Here is a 13,218-nt window from a genome sequence, read left to right as displayed (position 1 = left end):
GGATGATTTTGGCATCATTTAACTTCAAACCCACAAACAAGTTGATACAGAACACCAAATTGATAAATTCATATTATTGTGCATGCATGGTTATGAGTACACAATAAGAATAGTACTATAGAGTATTAGTCTTTATGGGATGGGATATAGTGGCGTAACTAATTTTTATTTGGAGGAGGGGGACAGGCTGGGCCAAAGACATACTTGTGGGACTATTAATATTATTTTAAGCCTTTAATTTGTACTTTTGGGGGGCTGGGGTGGGCAAGAAGGCTGCAAGGGTTCTAAGCGGACAGGAGGGGGGGGGGGGCTACATGTATTTGCGTCGTGTCTTAATTCACATCAATTTCACTGCTGTATACAGTCTATGGCAAGTTCAATCCCCTTACAGTTCAAAATGTAGGGGGGGGGGCAGTTATCAATCCACATTATATTCTTTACACGCGTTATGAACACAGATGGGTGTTTATCTTGGTCTTGATGTTTGAGCTTTTCGAGATGCTCCACAAACGTGTTTTTCAGTGACTAGCCAGCAGGGCAGCTAGCTTGTCATGTCACTATAGTCAGTCAGCATGAAATGAAATAGAGGAGGCTTTTTAACACTGACATGTCGGACCAGCTGACCACCCGAGGTGAATTTCGACTGGTCATCGGTTTGTTACCTTTGGCCAGCGGACCACTGTTACGAGTTTGCTATATTTAATGTGTCTCGACTAATAGAGACGTGTGAGGTCCATCAGTAATAAATGGCACATTAAAAAGTAATATCGCGTCGAGTTATTCACGCCTAACTTTAAAATTCACTTTTTATTTTGTTGTTATGCTTCAACTGCACTGAGCTTTAAGTTTTGAAGGTAGCAATAATGGATGCTATGTGATATACAGTGACACGTGATTGCCCCAAATATTTCGCGGAATGTTAAGGTCGCGTGGTTTGTAAACACAAACGTGTGGGCTGCCGGAAACTAACGAAGTAAACAGATCAGTTAACCCTCTACGTCCCGAATACTTCCGATCGAACAGTCGGCTGGTCGGATAATGAACTCCCGCGGGACACACGAGATAGCAAGTACACGTCCCCCTTTTCACATCGAAAAAGATACAAAGATTGGTAAAGTGTTTAATTGCATGGGCTTGATTTAACCTAGAATAATTTACAAGGATGAGCCTAAACAAGTAACGGTATTCACGGAAAAGGAGATGAACGGTGGAAGTCTGAAATAGCTGAGACAACTTATCGGCAGATTTTGAAATTGAGTGACATTTTTTAACGTGAACAAAAGCAAAAACAGTGCAAGGATATGGGGGATTAATTGGGGTCAATCAACAAATTTTGAAGTTGTTGTTTTTTATTTTGGCTACGAATTAAAAAAATAATACAATGCTGATGGTGTAACTTTAAAGTCACTGATAGTGTTTGGTTTTGTGTTCTCAACAAACCTGACCGCAAAGTACGAGAATATATGAGTAAGGAAACCGTAAACACCAACTTTAAGTGTAGTTAGATCATCTTTGCGAAGAAAAAAGAAACTCGACACCAAACAGTGATATACCTCAGACAGATAAAGCGGTACACCACAACTGATACATCCACCACGGCAGTGATAACATAGTGCGACCGCATCAGAGCGAACCAGCCCATGCCCTTATTTGGATTCCACACCATGCATATATTACCAGGTACCACTACCATCATCCTGATGCCTGAAAAATACCCAGCATTCTGCAAGATCGCATCGCTGCATGGTTGGTGAAGAGAGTGTACTGCGACGAAACTTTGGTACAGATCGGTGTGGAGCCAAAGAGCAGACGGATAACCCCCCATCAAACATACGATCCTCAAGGTCCACTGTCGGTCAGTCCGTCTGTTGATCTGTCTTTCTGACCGTTCGGACCTTGGGGGTCCATCTTAATTGTGTTGGCTTCCCTCAATTTAAGGGAAAGGAAGGACGACAGTTTGGGGGGAAATCTTGGATCATAATTTACCCGTAAAGGTAGGTTGAATTTGTATAATTAAATACAATACTTTGTCTGCCACAGTTATGGAACCTCATGACAAATGATGTATTTTAAAACCTTGCATTTGCCATGTTATATACTGTCTAACGTGTTTCCTTCCTCAAAACAATAGCATTAGAACGGATGTCGAAACAGCTCACTATACGAAACAATTTGTTTTAATGACTCGTATAGAATTTAAAGACACTACGATTCTCTAAAGTTACAAGTAGCCGACGTTGAAACAAGGGTTTTATTCTCGCGGGGAAATTATTTACCAAATTTTAGCCCGAAGTGCGAAAGGTAATATCATAGTTGTTTCAACATCAAGTTTGCTTATCGGCCGTATGGGAGTGTTTGCCTCAGAGGAATTTGGAGGAAGAAAGGTTTAACTGTTTTATTGACTGTTAAAAACACAATCGATGTACATAATTCTTTGAAACAAATACAAAGTGTTATAATACGAAAACGCACATTTTTGTTGAAGATATGGGGCATATATCACCGATTGGCCATGTGGTAATGTGCATGTTTATCTAGTTATCACATAATCCAATAATTGACTCGTCACAACACACAAGGTATTTCACTAATTAGTGAAGTAGGCCTAATGTACGATTCGGGGTATAGGCAATACGATCCAGCAGAAAGTGCACAATGTTGCTTATAATTTAAATACCAACATTGATAAAGATGGTAATAAGAAGAATACCAAGGGTTGTACATGTATATGGGGATAATTATAATGAAACTCACAAGACAGCCATCTAGACATTCACACCTTCTACATCAGATCTTTGGTGTAAATCAATGTGACGTTTAAATGCGGCAGAGCAAACACAAAGACTCTGACTTCATTTTTACTGAACACTAGTCTGCCTCAAACAGAAAAGTTATCTATATTATCTGTTAGGAGATTTAATTGCACTCCCAGATGGTACTTCTCGATGTGCTCCACTACGTATATTTAATGAACCCACATCATTATAACTCCAAAACCATATTGAGAAAATGGAACCGCATCCATAAGAAAGTAAACGAAACGAACAATTCTTATTAAAGGGTTTAGGTTTGTATGTGCGACACAAAACACGATAGATTTCCATTAAACTTACACGGTTTAATGCTATAGTGTTTCAGAAATGAGTAAAACAGTTTCACAAAAATATTTGTTGTCTTTCTCAGTGAGACGAAAATTAATTAACGGATTAACGGATTTACGCGACTCTCCTGAAAACATTGCTCTGTAATTTTTCACCTTTTTCTTAAAGTTTTACGACTAATGAAACATTAAAGTTACATTACATATCTTCATTCTCAGTGAGTAGATGGAGTCATGCCCCAAAACGTCTTCTACAAAAGGTATCAAACTCCTTTAAAGGGAAGGTACACGTTTGGTAATTACTCAAAACAAATATTAACTTAAAAACTGACATGGAGCGAGCATTGGAGAGCTGGTGATAGTATAAAACATTGTGGGAAACGACTCCCTCTGAAGTAACGTAGTTTTTGAGAAAGAGGTAATTTCTCACTAAAATAATAATTACTTCTAGCTAGAAGTCTTTTATTCCTATCTGAAAGCACATGAATTCGTCCAACAAGGGTGTTTTTTTCTTTCATTATTTTCTTGCAAGTTCGATGACCGATTGAGCCCAACTTTTTACAGGTTTGTTATTTTGTGCTCATAATGGGATACACCAAGTGAGAACACTGGTCTTTTACAATTACCAAACGTGTACAGTGCCTTTAAAAGCTGATATCTCAACATTAACATCTCCGTTACATAAACATTGCGTGCTTCAAACGACGCAGCTGCAACGATCATCTTCCCTCTGAACTTCAGACAGTTCAACCGGGAGTTACACAAAGTACATTCATCACCTTTACTGTTAATTTCAATTGAATATTAATTTACAGAACACCCGGGGCTTCACCCTAGAAGGGCATATAATTACCGACTGGGTGTATCAAGTGACAACTACCGTCATACTTGCTTTGTAGTTTCGATTGATGTAAGCGATGACGGCGATAATAAACATTGTGACCGTAAATTGCATGACGTCAAGTTAGTTACCTAAATCTTCTTTTGCATTTTTTTTGTTTGAACTACATCGACATATTATTAGTCTTGGTGTAGTTTTGGTAGCATTGGTATTGTGAACATGAGATGTCTGTTTTTAACTTAGCTGCCATGTACAATAATATATAAGTACCAATTACACCTGGCAATTAAAAGAACAAGGTTCAGGACAAACTGCTATAACTCGTGAACAAATTAATTGATACTTTACTGCACAAATAGCCTCAGATGTGGTTGTTGACGTGCAGTCCCACATGCATCGCTAAATTTTTCAGTTTTCTAACAGTTCAAAATGTTTCAGGGGAAAATAATGTTGTTCATACTTTGTTACCGTACATTTTGATTTTAGCATGCAAGACAGGAGAGATATGACTCAAACAGACGTATAAAATCCTTTTGACGTAATTTCGACTTGACGATTTGAACTAATGATTTGTTTTAACTTCATTTACTTACAAAGTTTAAAAGGGTGAGCTGAAAGTTAACGCTGTCACGTTAGCTCAATTAGTCCTTATATAAACACAAATAATGTGTTTTCAGACGCCATGCCAATCCCATTTCAGCTAACACGGATAGGCCTAATATTATTATCAATTTGTTGTCAGACGCATTCTTAATTAAATCAGCCCTGCAGGCAGAACTTTGCGTTAAAAAACTACACAAATGGAGCGGAAATTCGTTCTTCAATATTGAAAAGGTTACTGGGTCACACAAACACTTAATGTGAAGTCTTTCAAAATCGAGTCGAAAATGAAGCTACATAGACTTACTTATAAGTAGTCCATCATGATTTGATTAATCGATTATTAAAATTTGAATAACATTTATCCAATTATGTCACATGGATGGGATATTTGAGGGAGTCTCCGCCCTCCGGTCACAATCACGAGCCAGGTTAAATGTTACAGGGTTGCTGCCTTACAATTCAACTTCTAAACTGGAGAAGAAAGTTCGTGGTCTCATGGTGAAACCTCAGACTCAAGTCAAAATATTTAAGAATAAAACTAATAAGAGGCAAGGACGAAGTAGCCGCCAGTTTCCGATCAAGCACGAACACAGTAATTAGAACCATCATAACTCCAGATTTATATTTCTAAGAAATGCATTTCGTATCCAAGGTATAAACGGCTGGCTTGTTTCTGCTGGACAACAAAGAGGCCTTTCACTTCGGATTTTTTAGTTCGGAGTTGGTCATGGAAGAAAAATGTGCCCCCATTTCAAGGGGTAATTGAATCGTGGTTTAGAAAGATCAAGGGTGGGATTCTAAGGAGCGCCTGGGGAGCTTTGTGAATGTCATGAGAGCGTTGGGGGATTTGTTGGTAATAATCTTGGTATGTGCGCCTAGAGACCGCCTTGAAATCATGGGAATGAGTGAAGCTTTAGATTCGGCAAATGAATAAGAAAAACAACAAATAGGTCTATAAGCCTTCCCCCACAGATGTTTTTCTTCAAGGTAGATTTTCCACCACGTTTTCTTTATTCATTTCGGCATTGCTTTTGTGGTTTTTGTTTCCTCTTGTGCAAGTTTACATGGCGATTTTTTTTCTCATTTAAAGGTTGATCTTAACAATGCTGCTTATAACAAATAGTTACGAATTGTTAAAATAGGTCTTAGGTCACATCGCCGCTAAACAAGTGGGTATTTTCGAATGAAAATGTTGGTCTTAATACTGCTTATAATAAATAGTACGAATTGTTATAAAAGGTCTTAGGTCAAATCGCACACTAAAAAAGTGGGTGTTGCTTATAAAACGTTGAAGTGTGCTGATTATTTCACACCATTGCATTGGATGAAAATGTCCCATCCGTAGGAACCGTCTTCTTATTAAGGACTTTCCCCAATTTGGATTAATTTGATTAAAAAAATCAGTAATTGCTAGTGTCATTGACCAGTCTCACGGGAGCCTGTAAATCATAGCCACTTCCTAAGATTGCATGTCGGTGTTATTCGTAAACTTCCGTCCAAGGACTTCCTCTGAACACTCCTCATATGTAGTTATTTTAAACACTGTGGTGGGGAAGCGGTTTGACAATCAAACATGATGGATTGTCCATTGATTAAGGCAGTGGACACTATTGGTAAATACTCAAAATAATCATTAGCATAAAACCTTTCTTGGTAACGAGTATTTGGGAGAGGTTGATGGTATAAAACATTGTGAGAAACGGCTCCCTCTGAAGTAATGTAGTTTTCGAGAAAGAAGTAATTTTCAACGAATTTGATTTCGAAACCTCAGATTTAGAATTTGAGATCTCGAAATCAAGCATCTGAAAGCACACAACTTCGTGTGACAAAGGCGTTTTTTCTTTCATTATTATCTCGCAACTTCGACGACCGATTGAGCTCAAATTTTCACAGGTTTGTTATTTTATACATTTTGAGGTACACCAACTGTGAAGGCTAGTCTTTGACAATTACCAATAGTGTCCAGTGTCTTTAAAGAACCGAATCAAAAGATGAAAAACAAAACATGTTCTGTGTATCTCTATTGGAAAAGATCCTCAACTTTACTTCATGAAATTTTTCTTATTAAAGCCATGGACACTTTCTGAACAGAACAAAAATTAAAAAAATCACAGATTTACAAATAACTCAAAGGGTTAACAGAAGGTAATGGTGAAAGACTTCCCTTGAAATATTATTCCATGAAATGCTTTACTTTTTGAGAAAACATTAAAACAATTATCAATTCTCGATATCGAGATTTACTTTAAACACATGTCATGACACGGCGAAACGTGCGGAAACAAGGATGGATTTTCCCATTATCTCCCGACTCCGATGACCGATTGAGCCTAAATTTTCACAGGTTTGTTATTTTATACATAAGTAGTGATACACGAAGTGTTGACCTTTGGACAATACTGTTTACCGATGTTGTTCGAATGCTTTGAATAAACAATAGGCATATAATATAACAACAATTCAGACCGTGAAGCATCCATCATGCAACGATATTGACCATGGCTTCAGAAATATTGTTTACATGACTAAACCAAGAACCAAAATACTAAACATTTGATACATTATATTATGGTTACTTTACTAATGGGATGAGACACGATCACCAACAAACTGACAACCAGATAAGGAGAGGAAGATGTCATTGATGGATGCATCTAAACTTGACATTGTCGTCCGCGACAGACGTCTGCCAACTATTTACTTAGATCCGCAAACACTGCACAACTCGAATAAGTGTGTCCAAAATGCCGTAGGGAGGGGCGCGGGGCAGCCTCCTAATTAGATTAAAAATGATTGGTTTTGTACATGAAATAGCCCCTCTCTTTTGCACTGGCACCCACTTCCCCGCCCCCCAAAAAATACAAAATAAATGGCTAAAATTGCATGGGCAATTTTGTACAGATCGTAGTGCGTGCTTAATGTACATGTACGGAGTTATGTTCGTTAAAGTATACATGCACTGCATTTATTTTCTCAGAGACTTGTAAATTTGTCTCCCCACTATTAAGTACCCTACCATTCCAAATTCCTCCCAATTAGTGTACGTGTTCAATAATAAATTGAGCCATTCCACGAAAATAACTTATCCTCATTTGTTTGAATTAAGTTCTGTCATCAAAAAATTATAAAACGGCGTCGCACTGCAGGACATAATTTCAAACCAAACATTTTACAAACAGAATATAGTACTCTGCAATCGTCAGCATCATTGCATAGCATACCTCAGTTAATTTTCAATGACCGCTAACTAAGGTCGTGAACTCCGCAAAATTCTCTTCCCATGTTCAATGTTGTTATTACTGAATTTTTGTAAATGCAAGACTGATGTAGAAAGTTTGACAAATTCTGATGACCTTGTATTTTTGAAATGTTTTAAAACAAAAAGGGAAAGTTGCGGCGTCTTCTTTTGAAAGTTTAGGAAGTGAAGTAGTAGCGATTTAACATAACAAAAAGAATGCAATAAAGATAAACACTAAAAAATGGCACTATGGCTCATATCTTTGCAATGCCCTTTAAATAATGTCTTTATGTACACATGGGTAGACTTCAATCTCGTTGTCGGGAAAATTATTCTTGCCTCAAGAATAAACAGTTAAAACGTTCTCCGATGTAAATTTAATATAAATTAAAACGTTCTCCCCTTGTGAAACTTAAATGCAGCCTGTACAATCTCTCTAATTATATACAAAAGATATTCATTTGTATCTTGTCTTTTTCTTTCTTTGTATGCAGATAGTGTAACAGGTGCACCTGTTCCTTCACAACAAGACACCGGCCATCTAGCTGCATGTGGCCCCAGCACGCACAAGAGATTCACCCGATACAACTTCACGAGCTTAGCTTGGAAGAACTGACAGGCACACGCCCATCTCATAGGGGCACGTTGATGTACTTGAAACAGCGGGGTATACCAGCTGACTCAATTCACTTCGCAGAAATCGGGCCGCATAGAGGACCCCTGAAGAACCTCGTCAGGGCCATTGAGCACGATTTCTACACTGGTCCAGTCACAAGACATCCAGAGGTTCAGCCACCTTTTGGGAGAAATTTACGTCTGAGAGCGAAAGAGGTTATAGGACCGTCACAACGTCAACTCAATAAAGGATATCATCCCGGTCGAGCCATGTCAAGCCGTGAGCTGATGACGGGAAGAAGGGATGGTCGAGCGGCAACCCTCTTCCAGAGGATGAAGGATAGATCTGATCAGTATGTAGTTGATGAGAGCACCGTGCCCGCTCCTCATCATGACCCCTATGACCAAGGTTATGCAGAGAGAGGGCGCCCGTGGCAGAGGAGTCCGTGGGAGGCAGCTGCTGAACACCCTCTCGGTCTCCCTGATGACGCCTTCCATCCACCGATACCAAAAGCAAAACCAAAGCCCAAGCTGCAGAATCCAGTTGCAGTCAAACAAAGAGGGCCGCCCGGGTACAACGAGGTCGACTCGATCCGCCAACGTCAGCAGGGTCCAAGACAAACCAACACCAAGCCCGTCAAAATCGGTTGCACTTGGAAAAGGGGCAGCGACAACACACGTTTCCATGGCGGGGTTCAACCCTACATGAATTACAACCGGGCGGCAAAGGGATGGAACCCAAATCAATTCCAGTCCGACGCCGAGGCATCTTACTCCGATCAGAGTAACGAGTACGACGAGGCCGATTCCTGGAGTGGAGGCAGAGGCGACCCAAGAAGCCCTAAGAAGATCGGCCCTCAGGGTGGTTTCAGTGATTTCAACACTCGTCCGAAATCTTGGCAACAACATGAAGATGACTATAGAACCCCATTGCAAGAGAGACAGGGCAACCACCATCAGGGTCGTCCTAGAGCTAATGATGTTGCTCGTTCAAGGCAAATGGTACGGAACGTGGTCGGACCTAAGACTCGGAGAGATGAAAGCGATGACTTATGACACTCTTGTATTTAGCTATTTTGGAGTTGACTTTGAATGGTCTTTTGACTTTGAACTATTTCATCCAGTACTTTTTTTCTTGATATTTAAAAGTTCACCCGCGGTAAAAAAAAAGTGACCTCTCGAGAAGCCAACTGGGAAATAGTTGGGGTGGTTCCGAAAAGAACCGTTGGTTTCAACTCGACGTTTCGATCAGTATGCTCTGAACCACCCCAACTCATTAGAGATAGTCATTACATGGTGTTACCGCAAACCCTTTCTATATCGTATTTCCACCATGCAAAGTTTCAAATCCTACTTAGCTGGGAAATACTTATGCCAGACTATCTTGCTGTGTTCATATTCGTCTTTTGCTTGGAATATGATGTATTCAACGACAGTGTTTGCAATACAAGTTGCTCTGTAGCTTCACTTGTATTGGATCTATATTTCTTTACAAGTAGGGCCTGTGATACATGTTCTCAAGAAACAGAAATTAAAAAAAAAATCATTTCGAAAAACATGTACGAATCGAAGCCTCCTTGAGACTCCTGTAGAGACAAACTATTTAGACAGGGGTCGCTGGTTCGAATCCTGCATGTACAAATATTTCATCTAAAGTAATGGTTTAGCTTTGGTTCACACTTCCTGCGAATGCTCTACAAATTTTGGCGTCAAAAATTCTTAACGAATAATTAGTGCGGAAGAGTTGCCATGTTGGCTGTGAGCTGTGACGTCTAAATTCTCATCGCATTCGCATTCGCACGAAGTATGAACCGGGCACGAAGTATACACTTCTATGTATTACATAATTATATATATTTATAAATGTCTTTAGAGAAGTCAATATATAATCAAATTCACAGAAATGTTTCTAAATAATCAAATTGGCTTCACGGTGGTTTTTGTTCATGATGGGTGCAGACTTTAAATTCGGAGGACATGGTTGCAAATTAGTGTTTTAATTTCCAGTGTATAATCGAAGTGAAAAAACACATGTTTCACCTCTTCTTGTTTATAATATTGAATATTAAGTATAAACTTAAACTACCTAAGTGTAAAATTAGGTAATAATTGTTAGAAATAGTACAAGAGTGCAGGATGGTAATGGTTACTAACTGTCATTATAGTAAATATTAAATAAGAAGAAAATGGAAAGAAAGGATTTGAAATTAAAGGGAGATTGCACGTACATGGCCGTAGAGTTACCATAGTGTCACAACGGGCCAAGCTGGTACGGGCATTATTGTCGCATACCATTATGATCTAAAAACGTCCCCGTTGCATACAATGGGTGAGAGGTGAACCGCCCAAAGAAAGGACTGCTTCGAACTTCTCGGTTGAGTTTATAGATTGTATGAAGGATAGTATAGTGATATAAACAGATAAGGGAGTGTTTATTTTTTAAAACAACTGCAGGATTGACAAATCCTTATACATGTACATGTATCTGTGTCCCTTTTTGAAAGAAATTGCAACAATTTGTTGAGTTCAGATCAAATGGTCGCAGAATGTCTCTGTCACTCATTCCAAATTAAGAACAAAACTCAAGATTCAATACAATTACCAAAATAAAATCAATTCAGAACTGACTCTAACTTTATCGTTATTTTGAAAGCGAAGAGCATTTTATGCAACATGCCAAATATAACTTAAATAGTTCAGTCTTCATCAAACCTACATTTGTCAAACTTTGATAGACCACACACAAAAACATCAAAATTGTTCGGACAATTTGTCTTTGTTGGACAAGACTCGCCTTTTGTCATACAGCAAAGGTATTTTTGTATAGACACACTTGAAGTTATACAAGTTTAGATGTTTACATGTACACTTCTGATATTAGCATGCTGGCCAACATGGGCTCGTCATTGATATTACAATATTAAAGTTCAATTTTCTGCTATTTCATATTTCTGTAGTCGTGTATCAGAAGAATACTTCGTGATATCAGAAATACCTTTTGACGATGGCCCACCACTCAACTGTAAAATTTAGGGCTGCAAAGTATAGATAGTATATTTTGCGCAACTATAAATGTCTTAACATAGATATACACGGAAATACCTGATAGTACTGTTTAAACAAAAAAATACAGATTCAACTTGTAGCAGAGCAACTGTGAAAAATCACACGATCGAGCCCTCAACGAAATCAGTTTTATATATTTTGTACCAAAAGTCCATTAGCCTATTACAAACAATTTGTACAAAGATTTGAAATTAACAATTTCCTCCAATGTTTTATTATCCTGTTGATCAACAAATAGTTCTTAAGTGAAATAAACAAAAACCTACATGGTGTAAACACAAAGTCTTGTGAGAAAGTGGTTTTGTGTACGCACATTTGCACTTAAATTTGTAAAAACTGTATTAAGCCCCGCCAACCGCATTAAAGGCAGTGGACACTATTGGTAATTACTCAAAATAATTATTAGCAAAAAACCTTTCTTGGTGACAAGTAATGGGGAGAGGTTGGTGGTGTAAAACTTTGTGAGAAACAGCTCCCTCTGAAGTGCCATAGTTCTGGAGAAAGAAGTAATTTTCCACGAATTTGATTTCGAGACCTCAAGTTTAGAACTTGAGGTCTCGAAATCAACCATCTAAACGCACAGAACTTTGTGTGACAAGGGTGTTTTCTTCTTTCATTATTATCTACCGATTGAGCTCAAACTTTCACAGGTTTGTTATTTTACACATATGTTGAGATACACCAACTGTAAAGGCTAGTCTTTGACAATTACCATTAGTGTCCACTGCCTTTAACTCACAACCACTTCAAGGGCATGTTAGCGAAATTTAAAGGTTACAATGAACTTATGCCATTACAACAAATGCTTAAAGCAGGCCTAAATCATCAAAACATTTTTTGTCTTCCTTTTCTTACTGGTAAATGCAATACCGGTGGTTATAACGTCTATACAGCATAATTAATGCAACATGATATCAAATCACATTATTAATAGAGTATGCATGCTTAGCTCCGTGTATTTCCGACAACCATGTGGAGAGCCCAGAAAAGAAAACCCCGGCGTGAGAATTATCCGAGCGTTTTGACCCTGGTCAGAATTGACCTGGATTCCAGGCCCCGGCATTTCTGTGTCAAGCTGACCCAGAGAGTTGTTTAAGTATAATTTAAACTCGGATTCTGTGTCAGTTTGACTCATTTATGGGTCATTGTGACACAGTTTCTAGTTTATAATGCCCGGGAATGGGTCAGGTCCGTGGATACGGGTGATACTGTTATGACCCGGCATTTTTAGAGTTTAGGCTGAGAAAAAAATTACCTCCAAGCTAGGAGAGCAGTAAAGTAGTGTAATTAACCCTCTATAAACCGACTGCAAATATACATTATAATATGACACTCGTCATTTACTGGAACAGAACATTAAAAACTTCAAGTTCAACATTGACACGCTGTTTCCTGCTGCCATATTATTTTGTTTATACCCGAATGACTTGACCAATTCCAGTCTGTGAAACTTCTTTACAACTCTGTCCTTATTATGCTATTTTGGAAGCATGTGAACATTGTGTGCAGAATAGTTTACAAATTAGCTTGCCTTCCGTAAACACAGGGGTAGAACCTCGGCCGGTGCATCAACCCCATCTTCCGTCATGTCCGTCGAACAACCTGTAGAGCATCCCTGACACGTCCGACTTGTGTTGTAAAGAAAACTTGTTTTCCCGTCACATAATATTCCTATTGCGTTTTCCTCAGATACTATCCAGGCCTTTGTATAACTTCCGTGTATAGAGAGATAATTTTTCCACAAGGAATTACCTC

At 38.6% G+C, this 13,218-nt stretch overlaps 1 protein-coding gene across 1 annotated transcript; it reads left to right on the top strand.

Annotated features, from left to right (window-relative positions):
* The first annotated feature begins 1,709 nt into the window (after positions 1-1,709).
* On the top strand, positions 1,710-12,844 carry LOC139953156 (uncharacterized). The gene is made up of 2 exons (XM_071952583.1): positions 1,710-1,994; positions 8,277-12,844. Exon 2 carries the CDS (start codon positions 8,332-8,334, stop codon positions 9,451-9,453), a length of 1,122 nt encoding a protein of 373 aa, XP_071808684.1. The 5' UTR covers positions 1,710-1,994; positions 8,277-8,331; the 3' UTR covers positions 9,454-12,844.
* The last annotated feature ends 374 nt before the right edge of the window (positions 12,845-13,218 follow it).

The sequence above is a fragment of the Asterias amurensis genome, chromosome 21 (genome assembly GCF_032118995.1).
Source record: "Asterias amurensis chromosome 21, ASM3211899v1".
In the NCBI taxonomy this organism is placed as follows: domain Eukaryota; kingdom Metazoa; phylum Echinodermata; class Asteroidea; order Forcipulatida; family Asteriidae; genus Asterias; species Asterias amurensis.
Note: the sequence above shows the minus strand (reverse complement) of the source record. Positions and strands in the feature narration are given on the sequence as shown.

Bases quoted from the DNA above. Each gene is read 5' to 3' on its own strand.
- LOC139953156 (XM_071952583.1), top strand. From the start codon at position 8,332: ATGTGGCCCCAGCACGCACAAGAGATTCACCCGATACAACTTCACGAG.